General features: G+C 33.7%; 1 protein-coding gene across 1 annotated transcript in view; it reads right to left on the bottom strand.

The window, feature by feature from the left end:
- The window catches only part of kcnh4b (potassium voltage-gated channel, subfamily H (eag-related), member 4b), a 55499-nt gene extending 37610 nt beyond the window's left edge, over nucleotides 1-17889 (bottom strand). Inside the window, 4 exon segments of the mRNA XM_056469963.1 lie at nucleotides 1607-1732; nucleotides 2015-2154; nucleotides 8621-8854; nucleotides 17412-17889. Coding sequence (XP_056325938.1) covers nucleotides 1607-1732; nucleotides 2015-2154; nucleotides 8621-8854; nucleotides 17412-17487 — 576 coding nt within the window. The 5' untranslated portion in view covers nucleotides 17488-17889.
- Nucleotides 17890-18741: the final 852 nt, after the last annotated feature.

Below are 18741 nucleotides of genomic sequence, written 5' to 3'. Positions count from 1 at the left end.
TTTTGTAATGAGGACAACATTTCACTCTTTTAGCCCCAAAAAATCTGTGCCCTCTGCTTATTTCCCTTGCAGTCAGCTGGAGTGTGATGGAATGAAAGCAGGTGGCTCTGTTGAGAAAGTCAAACTGAAAACATGACCATCTGCTCACAGGAGCGATCGGAAGTGTGACCTGCCAATCTGGCCTCTTGTTCCAGCATGGCCATGTGAAATGGAGGATTAGACATCCTTTCCACTTCTAGCCGGCACTTTTCACACAGTGTGAACACGTCTTGAGTCAAAAGGTCACTGGAAAATTTGTTGCAACACATATGCTTTTAGCATTTACAGTTACTACTACCACAAATCTCTCGGTAGAAAATAAACAGCACCTGATTTTGTAGAGAGATTATTTAAATAAAATAATAAAATAAAATATATTTTATGTTTTTTTGGGTATGAAGAAATTATTATTATTATTATTATACTTTAACAGATCAGTACTTCATTAACATTAAATGTGTAAAATGTAAAATGTTTAGTTGAACATTTATTATTGAATGCATTTGTGGTCTGTTAATCAAGATACAAAACATGTGTGATTAATGTAATTCAGGTTTAAAACATTAGGTTTCCTTCAGGGCTTGATGCATCCTCGCCAATGCATCCAAATGACTCCAAACTTTCTATATTTTTACTGAAACAAATAATTAGTGAATGAAATCCATTATCTCATGTGTGAATTAATTAATCATTATTTGTTTTTCATCTGTTTTAATGTTTTGGTTGTATTAGGGAGTTAATAAGCATGTGAGTATCAAAAAAATACGGTAATATATTGATGTGATCAGTGTTGGGCAAGCTACTTGAAACATGTAGTGAGCTAAGCTATTAGCTACACAACTTGAAATGTAGCTTAACTACACTAAAAGCTACACCCTGGAAAATGTAGCAAGCTAAGCTAAAAGCTACTTTGCAAAAGTAGCTTAGCTACATTTAAGCTATTTTTGAAATTTTCATTTTTAAATCGAAGCAACCTAAATTATCATTCATATCTTAGTGATCACTAAAACTGTCAATGAATCATATGAGGCAGAATCGTTCAGTTTAGTTATTTACTGTAAATAATATTGCACCAAACAGAAACAAATTATAGTATTTAACAGCAAAAACAAAAAATCCAATAAAACCAGGTGTTACGCATTTAAAATACTATAGTAATGTATAGTAAAGGGAAATATTTACGAATGTTGCTACTGAAAAGTGATTGAATTTATAAAGTAGTGACGCTACCGCCACACTACTGAGAAATGTAGTTAAGCTAGTAGTGTAACTACTTGTAGCGTCACAACTTGTAGCGACGCTAATGCCCAACACTGTATAAGGTAAACATCAACACCTTGTGCGTTAAAATTAAGTAGATAAGCTGTGCATAATTGTAAAAAAAAATGTAAACTTTTTTTTTAAAGTCATTTTGTCACTTTTAAGGCATTACTTTTTAAAAAAATAAGTAACCAATTGCTTTTTACCACTACATTTAAGTAAAATGAGAAAGGAGAAAGGATTATACCAAAACATGCCTTAATAGAGTTTTCACAGTAAGTTGTTCATAAATGTTTTCCCTACTCACCCGGCTTAATTTAACATCATTTTTGCTGTCACGTGTAAACTGGCTGGTTAGCTGGTAAATCATGGCATGCCCCCTCCTTCTGGCTTTACTGATATGAGACTTTCCAGTGGTCCTGCTGTTCGACTTCTCTGCCAATAATAATAAAAAAAAAAACAGTTTGTAGTTTGTTTGTTTTTTTCCAGAATACTCGCCATCACTAAAAAAGCAAGGTTTTTCTTAAGGGATTGATTTTAGGTCTGAACCTACTACATATTTATTAAAGCATAAATGCACCATTTCGACTGCAAATTGCAATTTCTTTTATAATTTTATATAAGCAATTAAATATAAGCAGAGCATTGTGTAGGATATTTATTGTGCCAAACTTAACCATTTAACAAAACTATTGAGAGCAGTGGTGGAAATGACGACAGTACCATCGATTTTGCTGCTGTGATGGCTCTTCTCATGCATTTCTGTGATGTCCTTGAATGAAAAGAGAAAAAGCACCATCTCCCCCTTCTCATTCTTAATGGGCACAATGTCCAACAGACACCAGAACAAACTTCCTGTTAAAAACACCAAACAAAAAGAGTGTCAGGTACACATACAGATATAAAACAGCTAATACATCATAAGATATATTTTTTTAAAATAGAAAATTATGGAATGCTACTCAAATTGTGGTAATATACCTCACACGTTATTTTGTTGATGCCGACATTATTATTATTATTTTATGTGGTAGTCAACAACTTATATAAGAGAAAACAAATTTAGCAAGAGAAATAAGAGAAATTAAAACGTATTTAATTATGGGGCGCTGAGGGGCTCAGTGGCACCATATCTAAAGTAATTGGTGGCCGAACAATGGAATGCAGATTAAAAACAATGCTTCATTGAAAACGCATGCTCTAAATTACTTAATCTTGAAATTCTCATGTAAAGAACGAAGGATTTTCCTTTTTTCCCCAATGCATTTATTGGTTTGTATTTAAAGCTGGGATGCCCTCTGCTTTGTGTCAGTCTTCGAATAAGCCTGTCAGGTTTTATCCTGCAAGTTTTTCAGGGATCTGTTTTAGGTGCCCTATTATTCTCTATTTACACCACATTACTGGGAGCCATCATCCAATCGTATAATTTCTCTTATAATTGCTTTACCGATGACACACAGATCTATCTTTAATTTCATTCAAATGACCCCATGGTATCTGCAAGAATCTGAAGTATATATCGGCTAGGATGAATGACCATCACATACTGCTTTACCTGGCAAAAACTAAACTTCTTGTCTTCCCTGCAACATCACACATTCAACATGAATCCAGCTAGGATCATCCATCATTACCCCATGTAGTTCAGTAAGGAATCATGGAGTGGTCCTGAATGATTAGTTGTCCTTCAAAAAGCACATTGCTAACATGGCTTGAGCTTGCAGATTTGCACTTTTCAACATCCCAAAAATTAGAACCTTCTTAACAGATCATGCTGCACAACTTTTAGTCCAAGCTCTTGTCAATTCAAGGCTGGACTACTGGCTGGACTACTGTAATGCTCTTCTAGCTGGTCTTCCATCCTGCACACTCAAGCCTCTACAGATGATCCAGAACGCTGCAGCTCATCTGGTCTTCAATGAGCCGAAGACAGCCCATGTAACACCTCTCTTCATCTATCTGCATTGGTTACCGGTTGAAGCTCGAATCAAGTTCAAATCACTGATGCTTGTTAACAGGACAGCCACTGTCATTGCACCCTCTTACCTCCACCTGCTGCTGAAGGTCTACATCCCCCCTCCAGGAGCCTCCGGTCTAGGTGTGAGCACTGCCTTGTGGTGCCTTCACAGAGAGGCTATAAGTCACTTTTCAAAACCTTTTCATTCGATGTTCCATGCTGGTGGAATGATCTTCCCATTCCCACTTGGATTGTGGATACACTGGTACCCTTCAAACGACAACTAAAAACTCATCTCCTCCTCAACACCTGAACCATGGTGAATAATACCAAAACCACCTATTGAAGCACTATACCTCACTTGCCCTCTCTATAAAAAAACTCCTACCCTAGCACTAAATTCTCTGAGCACAAACAAGTTATTTTAAATAAATAGCACTTCTCATGTGTTTTTTTTTTTTTTCTTGTTGAATTCAGATAAAACTGAGATACAGATAAAACTGAGGTCTTGCTTATTGGACCTAAAAACCATTAATTCATTCATTCATTCATTAATTCATTTATTCCTTTTCTTTTCGGTTTAGTCCCTTTTATTAATCCGGGGTCGCCACAGCGGAATGATCCACCAACTTGGACCTAAAAACCTCACACGTAAAAACCTAGAACATTGTCTAACCATTGATGTATTCTTAGTTCAGTCCTGATCCTCAGTCAAAAATTTGTGGGTGATTTTTGATAGCAACCTGTGATTTGAAGGCCAGATTTCAAGCATCTGTAAAACTGCATTTTTTCATCTTAAAAATGTTGCCACACTTCGACATATGCTATCAATGACTGATGCGGAAAAGCTTATTCATGCTTTCATGACCTCTCGATTAGATTATTGTAATACATTACTAGGCGGTTGCCCTGTTAGCCTAATTAACTTCAGCTACTGTAGTTCAAAATGCAGCTGCAAGAGTGCTTTCTAGAACAAAGAAATATGATCATATTACTCCAGTTCTTTCATCATTGCATTGGCTCCCTTTTAAATATTGTATAAATTTTATTTTTATTTATTATTTTACTGACTACCTACAAAGCCCTGAATGGCTTAGAATTAACAATTAATTCTGGACAATTGATTTTTTCCAAAATATCAAAATCAACTGTAGGTGGTAGATATTTCTCATATCCTTCCTAGCACAGTTTGGGAAGCAGACACACTCTGTCAGTTTAAAACTAGATTAAAGACACATCTCTTTGCATTAGAACACACATAAAACACAAATGCTTTTGAAATACAAACCCTCTAAGGGATTGTTAGTCTGCATTATTTAGGGCAACCGGATGCAGGAACACTTCCCAAAAGACATCATAATTTGAACGGCATCTGCGCTTATGTTATTTTTTTTAATTATTCCCAAGGTTTCCATAATCCTGGACCCGGCCGTATTCTGAACAGCTGCTGTGGTGATCATGGAGGAGTGGAGAGCATGAGACTGATCCCTGTAAGACCCCAGTGACAGACAAGTCTTCCCAGGGTCAGCCTGAACACCAGCCGGTGACCTCTTCCACCTGCATCTTCTCCACGATGGATGTCCAGCTTTCTTCAGCCTCCGGTGCCTAGACTGCAGCTCTGCACAAGAATTGTGGCCATAGGAGAAATGGTTGTGCCCAACTGAGCCTGGTTTCTGAGATTTTTTCCTTCACTTTCACAAATTGGTGAAGTTTGTTTCTCACCACTGTCACCACTGGCTTGCATGGCTCGGGACTTGTGGAGATGTGCATTGATGGATTTTCTCTTCAGTGTTTGGACTCTCAGCAGTGAAAATTAACTCATATTGAATGAACAAAACTGAACTTAAACTCTAAAAACTGGATTGACCGTTTCAATTTAACTTCTATGTTAAGCTGCTTTGACACAATCTACATTGTAAAAGCGCTTTAGAAATAAAGATGAGTTGAATTGAATCGCTGAATATCTCCTCAGTTGTAAGTTGCTTTGGACAAAAGCATCTGCTAAATGACTAAATGTAAATGTAAGAACAATTGGCTAGATGTACATTATGCCTTATGTAATCACTAGCTAATATATTCATACTAGTACACACCTTTGCATTTGTAAATTAAGTAACTATAAACTCTAAAAAGTATGAAAAACATGTTAATTAATTTTATTATTTGAGAAAGTATTTTATAATTTAGTATTTAAATACATGAAGTTTCAAACAATTTAATAACAAATTAAATCAGAAAACCCCAAACCTATTCTAAAATTTCAGACCTTAGAACTTGTCAGGCATATCTTCATATTCTTCTGACCATATGCGAAGAAAGCATTTAACTTTGATGAGAAGTTTTGTGGCCTTGGTTCAGCCAGATGTTCCATTCTTCTCACAATATGTCACTGTCTAGCAACTACATTCACAACTTGTGACTGTTACTCATTTTTCAGTTGCTACATTGTTGTTTGCGGCATCTGTAGTTCCAAGTTCTTCTACTTCAGTCTTTGTCAATCTACACATTATTTCATCACTGCAAACATCTAATCAAGGCAAACATCTAATCAGAGGGGTATAATCAGATTCATAATTATAATCTGCCAGTACAGTCTGTATTGTTCCATGATGATAACCAAAGATGCCAAAATAGAGTTTTTTTTAAATCACATGATGGCTCTGGCTTGCTCAATTGTGGACTAAAGGACTATTAAAACCACAGAATTACGGAATAACTTCCAAACAGCTCCCTTATTAGAATACTTACTGTCTATCCCCTAGTTTGCTCAAGGTTGCAGTGATGAAATAATGTGTAGATTGACAAAGACTGAAGTAGAAGAACTTGCAACTTCTTGGAAATTAATCACCCTCTAACCAATCATTTTTATAATGACCATGTCAGTTGATGTATAGTGGACAATCAGTGCCAATTCCTGAGAAAAGTAAGTGGGCACTGAACTGGGAGAAGAAATTTGCATGACTGCCTGGACAAAAATTGGTCACTGTTTGGGAAAATTTAAGAAAGAAAATACTTTTGAGAATATGATTTGATCTTTATTGCAGTGACTAATATGTTTGTGACTTGTTCTATGTACTGATGCCTTGTGTGGTTTTTATTTCTTAAACACCCATGTCAGAACTAGGAATCCTTTCACTAATTAACCCTGATCGAACTTTACATTGTTGTCTTGGAATATGACCATGGTATATAATTTTCATCGTGGTTCTTTGAAAAAATAAAAAGCTATATATATTCAGTTGAGGTTAAAAGAATTGAACACACAACAAGCCAGAAACATTAATTACTGTACATGCTCACCTCGTTCACCTCATTTTTCCATGTACTGCAAAACATGTTGAATTTCAAACAATTCCTTCATGTTGTTCCAACACAAATTAAGTTAACTTAATCGTTTTTTACTAATTTAAGTGGATTGAAAAACATAAAACAATTAAGTTGTCAAAAATCATTTTTTGCATCCTAAAACTATGTACATTAAAAAGATAATTCACCCCCCAATAATGTACTTATTATTTACTCAGCCTAAAATGGTTTCATACCTTTACAAGTTTATTTCTCTCTTGAACAAAATAAAAGATTATTTGAAAAATGTTAAAGAATGAAAGCTGTAATCATTGGCTTCCATAGTAGGAAAAGCAAATACTATGGAAGTCAATGGTTACAGGTTTCCAACATTTTTTCAAAATACATTTTATTGTGTTCAGCAAAAGAGAAATCAAACAGGTTTGTGACAAGTGTAGCATACAGGCCGTAGCTGAGGAACTGATCACCCTCCAATACCATATTTCGCACTGCGCTGACTTTCATTGCCATAGGTGCCAGGAGGTCTGGCGCCAAATATCGCTGTGTGTGACACCTTGTTTACCAAGAAGTTTAATCAGCTTTAGGGACCTATTCCTTGCTGGTTTTCAATCTATATTGCAGATGGTGAAGAGGGGAAAAGAGAGACACCTCCCGCCTCCCATTTTTGCAACCCAAACACATTCCCAAACCCCCTTTAGATTTAAAAAGGACTATTAGATCTCAAAACTCACTCCAGATGGTATATAATGTGTTTGTTTGCAATCTTTTAGCAAAAGTAGTTACAATATTATATGCATGTCCAATAGACCCCTTTGGGTGTTATATAATGCATAGATTCTACTTAATGTGTGTTTAAAGTGTCATGTATGGTATTGTTATGCTTCTCCTATTTCACAACACATGATGCAGAATGCATAATGAAAACTATATGGCTTACATTCTATAATGCTCTGAGTTTCTCAGGGTCTCTTCAGGGGAGATTTTCATTATGCATAAAGTGTATAATAGAGTATATAGTGGCCTAGAGACAAAGGAAATCTCCCGCTCAAACTTTGCCCTGAAACCATTGGTTAGTCAGTATAGAATGGGTGTGACATGACCAATAGTTAAAACTTTCCCGACACCAAGGAAGACCCTTTTTCCACGTTTCTTATTTTATAACTTAGTTTAAAGGTTTCGTCTTACGTATCCTCCGATCTGTGTCGCAAATTCCACGTAAAACAACAAAGGACTTCTTAAAAAACCTTGTCTTACAAGCATCAGAGAAAGATCACAGGAAGAGAGAGAAAGACCCAGAAATGCAGGTATTTAGTCATGCACTTTTAAAGCTGTGCCCGTTTATCAAAAAGTTTTTTTTTAAGTCTTGGTGGTTCTTAATAGTTGTGTGGGACTGAGTTAGAGGTGCCATTCTTTTATCTAAATTCTTTCATTTCTTGGCTTTCTTTTTCTAGGTCTTTGTTGTTATGTTTTGTACATTTGTTCATTATATGTTAGACTAGTCAATAAATCACATCATAACCACTTTGGATCGTTTTTGTTTTGCCTCACAGAAACGATCACTTTAATAGTAAAAGATCCTTGCTACCAACTTATTAAGTTTAATAAAACTTCTAAACTATTTATCTACTTCACAAAAAGTAGCTAAACAAATAAATTATTACAGAGTCCATTCAGATGACCGGGCGAAGACATAGTTATATTTATTATTTAAATCAACTATAAGTTAATTTTGAAAATTCATAATTAATAATACATTTTTATTATTAATCATTAATATTCATATATTAAGCTAATTTTGCTACACAAGTGATGTGCGAATAGTGTGAATATATGAAGACTATCAGTTTAAACTATCTCTTCCATGACATCCATGCTTAAACAATCATTGATAAGGTGTCTCAGTTAAATAGATAATAAAAAATTTATCAATCGTCTATTAACTGTTTGCATCCCTAAACAAAACACAAAAATTTGTTAAAAAAACTGCCTTCTCTTAGCAGCTACTGTATAAAACATTGTATTATACAACAATGGACTTTATAACAACAGTATTATTACCATTCTTCTTGTAGAACTGGACCTCGGCCTGATACTCTTCCTTGCCCTCCATAGCTTTCTTCACACCCTGAACAACCTGCTCACTAGTGCCCGAGCCATACAGAAAATGACAGCTGCAATTCTTCTGCATCACCTCTGTTCGTCCAAATCCTGTCAGCTCACAAAATCCATCAGAACAGTACACAATGGGATAGCCACGGTGACCCTGAGCATTCCCAAGGAGGAAATTGCTGTCTGTGGGAAAAAAGAGAGATGAGGATTAATAATGTTGTGAAAGACATTCAATAGTCGAATTTTGTTTAATGCAGTACTGTTGCTGTATTACAGTACATTATTCTCCATTTTGAACCTATATCAATCTCCCTTCAAACTATATATATATATATATATATATATATATATATATATATATATATATATATATATATATATATATATATATATATATATATATATATAAACACACTATAGTTTATTTAATTCTTCTATGGCACATGTCTTTGGACTGTGGAGGAAACCAGAGGAAGCCCACGAATACAGGAAGAACATACAAACTTCACACTGAAACGCCAGCTCTCCAGGACTCGGGCCATTCAATTAAATTCAATTCATGTTTATTTCTATAGCGCTTTTACAATGTAGATTGTGTCAAAGCAGCTTAACATAGAAGTTCTAGTAAATTGAAACTGTGTCAGTCCAGTTTTCAGAGTTGAGGTTCAGTTTAGTTCAGTTCAGTGTGGTTTAAATTTCACTGCTGGAAGAACAAACACTGAAGAGCAAATCCATCAATGCACAGCTCCACAAGTCCCAAACCAAGCAAGCCAGCGGCGACGGTGGCAAGGAACAAGCTTCACCAATTGACGAAAGTGAATGGGGAAAAAACCTTGAGAGAAACCAGGCTCAGTTGGTGTGCTAACCACTGAGCTGCTCTTTTTTTCTTTTGCTGAGTGTGTGTATTTATGTATTCAAAAACATATTTATTGATTGATTGATTTTCCAGCCAGCAAGCCCTGTCATGAAACAGTATTATTCATTTAACTTAATTTTTTTATGTTCAATCCACATAAATTTGTTAAAAGTGTTAACTTAATCAATTTGTGTTGGGACAACATGAATGAATTGTGTGGAACCCTGCATTTTTTATAGTGCACTATGGACAATTTTAGCTAATTCAATTCAGCTATAACTGCATGTCTTTGGACTTTAGGGGAGCAAACTCCACACAGAAATGCCTACTGGCACAGCCGGGACTCAAACATTGACCTTCTTGCTGCAAGGTGACAGTGCTAACCACTGAGCCACTGTGCCTTCCAAAACAGTATTAGTTTATGTACAAATGTTCTGCTCTCTGTTTGCAACAATTATTAAAACACAATGAACAGACAATGTCAACAATAAAACTTATGCAATAATAATAATTTTAAAATCAACATCCACAATTTGTTGTTATATATAGTGATTTGAGAGGTTGGAGAGGAAATTTACTATAAGTTTGTGTACAGAAAAATTGTTTGCTTATAAAGATGTAATTGCGCATGGATATCACCTACAGTGTACTTCCAAATGTTTTGGGACATGCATTTACTTCATTTAATTCAGATGTTCACAACTTTTCACATTTACATTTAGTCATTTAGCTGATGCTTTTGACCAAAGTGTCTTTCAATTGAGCGGGGATTCAGCGATTCAATAAGAAGGGGCAATAAACACAAGAAGCGCTAATTATACAAAGGAACTATTAGTGCTCAGAGAATTAAATACTAGAGTAAGGAGGGGGGGGGGGGTTATAGTGAGAAGAGTGTTTCTACAGTTGGTTTGTCAAGACCACTCACCTGTGTGAAGCACAGTTTATAAATTCAGTGGGTTTTTTTAGAGATATAGAGGGATTGTAAAAAAGTGTGCGCAAGTGTTCTATACTGGTGCAAGTGTTGGTTAAAGTGTCAGAGAGATAAAAGTGTGTTTTGTACAGGTGGCTTGTCAAGCCCACTAACCTATGTGAAGCACACACAGAATTGTATAATGTTTTGAGGTTGTCAAGTGGTGTGGTGGGGCGGAGAGAAGAGAGGTTCTGGCTTTTGTTAATAGGGATTCAGGTGATGGGTTTTTAGTTGTAATTTTAATGATAGTGAATCAGCAATCTGTGTGGAAATTAAAAGATCATTGGAAGGAGCATTGAATGAAAAGGTTTTGGAAAGTGACTTTATTTTTGATTGCATCCTTGATTATATAATTTATTTAGGATTGTACTTAGACCTTATGCTTGTTTACACTCAATCTCGTATTATGTCATTTGTACATGGGCTAAACTTAGAGAGCTTATGCTTACTTAATTTATTTGTATATTTACAAAGTTGTTTTTAAATGCTATTCTGTGCAAGCCAAACTTGAATTTACAGCTACTTTAGTCTAAAATAATCTGGAGATTTTATAGAAGTGTGGGAAAAAATGTCAGGTGGATGTTAGCAAGTACAAGACCACTATATAGCTTCTTATCTCTGACATGACAGTTCAGTTAAAGATTAGAGCTTAGCCTTTTCTTCATATGAAATAGTAAAGAACACTCAGGTGTATTTTTTATTCACATGACTTATAAATAACAGTGTTCAGTAAGCAACAGCAAGGTACAGTATGTGCTTGTTTAAAAATGGACTTAAAAAATGTCTACCTGAGAAATATTCACTGGATTTACTCTTTGACAAATAGCCCTGATCAACATTTTCTTTCCAATTTAAATGTTGTAAATAATAAAAGTAAGATTATCAACATTGTTTGTGTAATGTATGTGATCTGAAGTTCTTTCAGTAAGTCATTTGTTAGTACCAAAAGCTCAGCTTCAACTGCTATAATCACTGTGCAGGAAAGCTGTCTCTACGGCAACAAGAGGGCAGCTATTTTGGGCCACGAGTACACTGGCGCTCTGCTACTCAGAAGCATCCAGCATTGTGAGGAAAGAGGAGGAGCTGAGTCTCCAGAGGTGAAGGTAACATTACTGACACATCACCTGTCTCTAAATTATACAGTACACCTTAAACTGTTGTAAGAACTAAAGACCCTTGCCATGAAAAAGAACATCATTAGCATTACCTTCATCTTTTTATGCATTTTTTTCTTATATTGCATATTGTCTTACTAGTTGGTCACACACCAGTAAAACTGTTTTAATAATAATAATAATAATAATAATAATAATAATAATAATAATAATAATAATAATAATAATAATAACAATTATGGGGGGGAATGTCATTTAAAATCAGTTGAATCACTTTATAACCAGACACTTAAAGTATTTGATCAGAAGACTATTGGGTATCATCATTTTTAATACAATACAAAACAATATTTACTGAGCTCTGATAATATGAAATATTTGGTTGATGCTTGTATGATTTTTAACATTTTAAATGTATGCTCCACTTCCATTATGTGAGTTTGTGACACACAAGAATAATAATGGTAGAGCAACACGATTTATTACTAGAGGAGACTGGGCTGTGCAGTTTAGACTTTCATCTTTTGCACAGTCAATCTTCTTAGTTAGAGCCAATCATTTCTGCAACACACTTCCTATTAATTTAAGGGGTATTACAAATTATTCAACATTTAAATACTGTTGCAATCAGAATTTTTAAACCCACTGAATTATTAGCCCCCCTGTTTATTTTTTTCCCTAATTTCTGTTTAATGGAGAGAAGATTTTTTTTAACATTTCTAAACATAATAGTTTTAATAACTAATTTTTAATAACTGATTTATTTTATCTATGCCATGATGACAACTAGATTAAGTAGGTTAACTAGGCAGGATAGGGTTATAAGGCAAGTTATTGTATAATGATGGTTTGTTCTGTAGACTATCAAAAAATATATAGCTTAAAGAGGCTAATAAGTTAGACCTTAAAATGTTTAAAAAAAAAAATAAAAACCAATTTTATTCTAGCTGAATTAAAGCAAATAAGACTATCTCCAGACGAAAAAATATTATCAAACATACTGTGACAATTTCCTTGCTCTGTTAAACATAATTTGGGAAATATTTAAAAAAGAAAAAAGATTTAAAAGGGGTTTAATAATTCTGATTGCAACTGTATAAAGTTAAAGAAATGGCTAAAAGCAAATCAAGGTTGTAATCATGTGTAATTCTTTTCTCTTTTTTATGTAATTATTATTATATGTTTTATCCTTTTGATGTATGTAACTTTATTGTTATTGTACGTGTAATAATGTGCTTTTTTGATTTTAGGTTGCCTTTTAAAAATCTGGCAGGGGCAACAGATGAAAATTAGCCCTTGTGGCTAACTCTGGCTTATTTACAGTTTTACTATTGATTAATGAGCCTTTACGCCTGTTAAATAAATAAATTTCAAATTTTTAAATCTTAATGCCAAAATGAAAACAAACTGTTAACTTCAAACTTCAGTTTGAAGAACACGATATACTGTAAACTTAGAAAATAAAGCCTTTTGGCTGTGAATCAATGACAGCCCATAGAATTATGTGGTAAAAAGTATAACAAACTAATAAATGGGACTCTGAACATTCCTGATGGATTTTAGACCATTCAGAGACACAAGCAGATTCATTTTACACTTTCTATCTTGACATTTATTGGCTGTTTGAAAATATCTTTTATGAGATTGGATTTTTTTTTATTATATATGAATTAATTATTAATAATTGTCATTTAGCTGTATAACTTTAGGTCTTTTGAAAGTATTTTTGTCAAGCTGTCACTATTCATACCATACACTTTTTACAATGATGAGTGATGCAATATCCTCTCATTAATAAAAATGTATGAATGCCTGAAAAATGCTTGGTTTTGTAAAATTCATAAATGAAGAAACATTCATGCAGGATACACAAGCTACCATATTGAAGTGCTGCAAATGACCATGTTGCTGTGTGTGGGGGCATTAGAGAGATGTTATTTAACAAAAGAGATTAAGTTCGCATGTAAGCTGTTCTCATTAATATGGAAAGAAAGCTCAAGTGTGAGTATTGTATGTCACTTTTTGTATCTTTCAATTTGTATTGTGAAGTTGATCATAATCTATATTTCGTGAATTATTTATGGATAGTTATTATCAGATGACTGCATCAATCTGTGTTTTGCTTTATGGTGTTATTTTAGTATTTTGAGTCCAAACATTTTGATGCATTGTATAATCCATTCATATCAGTACATTCATTGGTTGTTTGAAAGTACCATTTATGAGTTTTTTATTTATTTATTTATTTATTTTTTATTATACATAAATTAATTATTATATATTAATGGTAATTTAATTGTATAACTTTTGGCCTTTTATAAGTCCTGTAAAGCTGTCACTATTCATATACCATACACTTTATACATGAGTGATGCAATACAGCCTCACAATAGTAAAGATGTATGAATGCCTGAAAAATGCATGGTGTTGTAAAATTCATAATGAAGAAACATTCATGCAGGATACACAAGCTAACATATTGACGTGCTAAAAATGAGCATGTTGCTATGTGTGGTGGCATGAGAGAGATGTTATTTAACAGAAGAGATTAGGTTTGCATGTAAGCTGTTATCAATACTGTTGGAAGAATGCTTAAATGCAAGTATTGTACATCACTTTTTGTATCTTTCGATTTGTGTTGTGTAGCTGATCATAGTCTATATTTTGTGAACTATATATGGATGATTATTATCAAATGACTGCGTCAATCTGTTATTTTAGCATTTTGTGTCCAGACATTTTGATGCATTATGTAATCCATACATGTCAGTACAATCATTGGCTGTTTAAAAGTAGCTTTTATTTTTATTATTGTTTTTATTATATACAATTTTTTTATTATTATGTATTAATTGTCATTTAATTGTCAAGCTGTCACCATTCATACACCATACACTTTATACATGAGTGATGCAATGCAACCTCACATTAATAAACATGTATAAATACCTGAAAAATGCCTGGTGTTGTAAAATTCATAATGAAGAAACATTTGTGCAGGGTACACAAACTAACATATCGAAGTGCTGCAAATGTGCATGTTGCTATAGATTATGTGGTGGCATGAGAGAGATGTTATTTAACTAAAGAGATTAAGTTTGTATGTAAGCTGTAGTTTGCACCCTCATCAGTATGGAAAGAAAGCTCAAATGCGAGTATTGTACGTCACTTTTTGTATCTTTCGATTTGTGTTGTGTAGCTAATCATAATCTATATTTTGTGAATTACTTATGCATGATTATTAACAAATGACTGTGTCAATCTGTGTTTTGCTTAATGATTTTATTTTAGTATTTTGTGTCCAGACATTTTGACGCATTGTATAATCCAAACATATCAGTACATGCATTGGCTGTTCGAAGGTCTTTTTTTGTTATATTAATTAATTATTATATATTAATAGTCATCAAATTGTATTACTTTAGGCCTTTTATAAGTCCTGTCAAGCTGTCACTATTTATACACAAATACACTTTATACAATAATGAGTGATGCAAAGCAGCCTCTTATTAATAAACATATACAGTATGAATGCCTGAAAAATGCCTGATGTTGCAAAATTCATAATGAAGAAACATTCGTGCACACAAGCTAACATATTGAAGTGCTGCAAATGTGCATGTTGCTATGTGTGGTGGCATGAGAGAGATGTTATTTATCAGAAGAGATTAAGTTTGCATGTAAGCTGTCGTTTGCACCCTCTTCAGTATAAAGAAGCTCAAATTATGCTACTATTGTATGTCACTATTTGTATTCTTTGATGTGTTGCATAGCTGACCATAACCTATATTTTGTGAATTAGTTATAAATGATTATTATAAAATGACTTTGTCAATCTGTGTTTTGCTTTATGGTGTGATTTTAGTATTTTGTGTTCAGACATTTTGATGCATTGTACAGTTGAAGTCAGAATTATTAGCTCCCCTTTGAATTTTTTTTCTTTGAAAATATTTCTCAAATGATGTTTAACAGAGCAAGGACATTTTCACATTATGTCTGATAATATTGGAGAAAGTCTTATTTGCTTTATTTCAGCTAGAATAAAAACAGTTTTTAATTTTTTAGAACCCATTCTAAGGTCAAAATAAATAGCCTCTTTAAGCTATATATTTTTTTCAATTGTCTACAGAACAAACCATCGTTATACAATAACTTGCCTAATTACCCTAACCAGCCTAGTTAACCTTTTTAACCTAGTTAAGCCTTAAAATGTCACTTTAAGCTGTATAGAAGTATCTTGAAAAATAGCTAGTAAAATATTATTTACAGTCATCATGGCAAAGATAAAATAAATCAGTTATTAGAAAAGAGTTATTAAAACTATTATATTTAGAAATTTGTTGAAAAAATCAGAAATTGGGGAAAAAGAAATTCGGGGGGGCTAATAGTTCTGACTTCAACTGTATATTCTTAAAAAACTGCCTATTAATTAACAGATAAAACAGGTTATTTTAAGGCTAGGCAAAGGCAGGGAACTCAGAAAACAAACAGCATTGTCCCTATAGGCTTCCACTTTTCCCATGGCACATACACAGATCTCAAAGATGTATGCAATGAGAGTGTTCCTGCTACCACAAAACAAGAGAGAGTCATTTCCTATGATAAGACAAAAACAGACACAAAGCATATGATATCAGTGCACTATACCTACAAGATGGAATACAATACATTTATACATCATTTTCATTATGCCTTAAGACCAAAAAAAAAAAGACATTCAAAATGAAATCACCCATCCCTATTAAAAAATGTAACCTACAGTGCTCAGCATAATTGAGTACAGCCCATTTTGAAAATGAATATTATTATCTATTGCTCAGTGAATATAGGCAATGTATTTTGGTGCATTTAAACAAAACAGATATATTTATTAAATAATGTTTTAGTCACCAAACATATTTAGAAATCGAAAGATAATACAATTAAATTCAGAAAAAATATTGAAAAAAAAAACTATTACAAACTACAAAATTTCAACGATTTTTTTTTGCTTCTCTTGATTTTTCCTCTTTTTTTAATCTGTATTAAAAATTTGTATATTTTTTCTATATTTTCTATCACATATAAATTTGAGTGTACTAGTTACCGTAACCATAAGTTATCATAAGTTATTTTGTTAGATAAGCTCCAGATTTATCTTCAGTACTGTCTAACCTAATGTAAATGCACAAATATAAAAATATGAATTAAAAAGATAGATTTGTGAGGGTGTACTTATATATGCTGAGCACTGTATACATTTAAAGTATTGTTTCTGGTTTTAACACAATTGCAAGCCCCAGAGACCAAATCCATGACCTTGGCATTGCTTTCCCATGCTGTCCGAGCTGTAGAATAATTTAAGACGGGATATTATTCAAGACTGAATCAACAAACTACATTAGTTTATCCAACCACATTCGTATTTAAGGGGCAGATCAAGTAAGTAACTTTTTAGGAAGCATACTAAATGATGATGCAACACATACAGTCTCATTGTACATAATTAATGTGTGTTCCTGCGCTACCGTGGCAGTATAAAAGCTCAGTGCTCCTCAAGGGGTTCATTAAACCTGATGTTTATAGCAGCTCTCAGTATTATAAAACACTGACAGATTTACCAACTTGTTTAGTAAGACTCTTAAGCAGTAGGACATACTGAGTTTGACATACAGAACCCTATTTGAAATAAAATATTTTTGTACATTCATTTGGCAACACTATAGAATTAAAAATCCATTAAGAACTGTCATTTGTAAGCATTTACATTCTTTTCCATTCATATGGGTTTGGTGTGTGTGCACTGGTGCCAGTACTTACGGGTGCCATCGAAGCGGGTGGCAATAGTGTCCAGGAAAGTGTTCTGGGGTGCCAGCAGCCCCTTCATTACTGGCATGATGCCAGGTATCCAGAGTCAGCAGATGTTTAGGAGAAAATCCTGTATGAAGCATCAATCCTCACTACATTTCAAAGAAAGGGTGGCCAGGGCAGATGTAATGTACAACAGAGAGAGGCGCATCCTCAACGATCCAACATCCACCCAGATGAGGACTCTTCACTGTATACTTCCTTAGCCAGCTTTTGAAGTCCAATGGATGTCTGACATAAGAAACAAACAAATTCTTCCTTGTCAATGCACACAGTGATATCAACTTCCATTAGTTTTTATCCCTTTGTCTTTTCCCTCTCACCCATGCACACCTGCACAACAGAGGAAAATCCAGAAGATGTGCATCTCTAGAACATCGTGGTTTTGTTTTTGTTCTCTAACACGAAGCCTCAGAGACAGTTACATTTGTCTTCCCCCCTCCTTCTCTATCCCTTTCTCTCCTTGCCGACACACACTCTTCATTCCCTCCAGTTCTCGGCAGCCAATGAGAAAACAGATCTACCAACCATTCCTGAACAGATCCTGTGACATTCAGTTCACAGCTTCTCATCTGAATCCAGAGAGAACTGAACATACAGGTTTATTATACAATTGTTTGAAATAAACAAATAAAAAAGGGTTCTTCACATTTGTAAAGATTATGATCTGTGTTTGTACATTTTAAAATGTTGAAATATGAGCTAATGTAAGCTTATGCCATAGCATTATTATGCTTTAGTTGATATTATTATTAATCACAAACAAAAAATGCCTGAAACAAATGTCATTGATGATATGTTAAGATTTTAAATTTCAGTTTCTTCAAAATTAAGTAAATATAAACGGTGAACTTCTCCCGATTTTTTTTTAAGAAATGCAATTATTATATAAATATTTTATCCAGTTAAACAATATTTACAGTTTTTACAAAAAGACATTGATGTCTCTTGCTCTTTCTGTGAGACTTCTTCTGGGTCTGTTGCTCACTTATTTAGGGAATGTCCCTTTGTTAAAACTTTCTGGTCCGATGTGAATAATCTAATTGTCCGAAAGATTTGTAGTTATTTTTCTTTAAGCTATACACATGTTGTTTTGGGGTTTTACTCTAAAGAAAAACAATTCCTTAATTCAAGTTTTTATATAAACCTCATATTAGTTATTGGAACATGTTTTTATATATATATATTTATATTCACAGTTGAAGTCAGAATTATTAGCCCCCCTGTTCATTTTTTTCCTTAGTTTCTGTTAAATGGAGAGAAGATTTTTTTTCAACACATT

Source organism: Danio aesculapii, chromosome 12, assembly GCF_903798145.1.
Source record: "Danio aesculapii chromosome 12, fDanAes4.1, whole genome shotgun sequence".
Lineage (NCBI taxonomy): Eukaryota > Metazoa > Chordata > Actinopteri > Cypriniformes > Danionidae > Danio > Danio aesculapii.
This window is presented reverse-complemented; position numbering and strand designations above follow the sequence as displayed.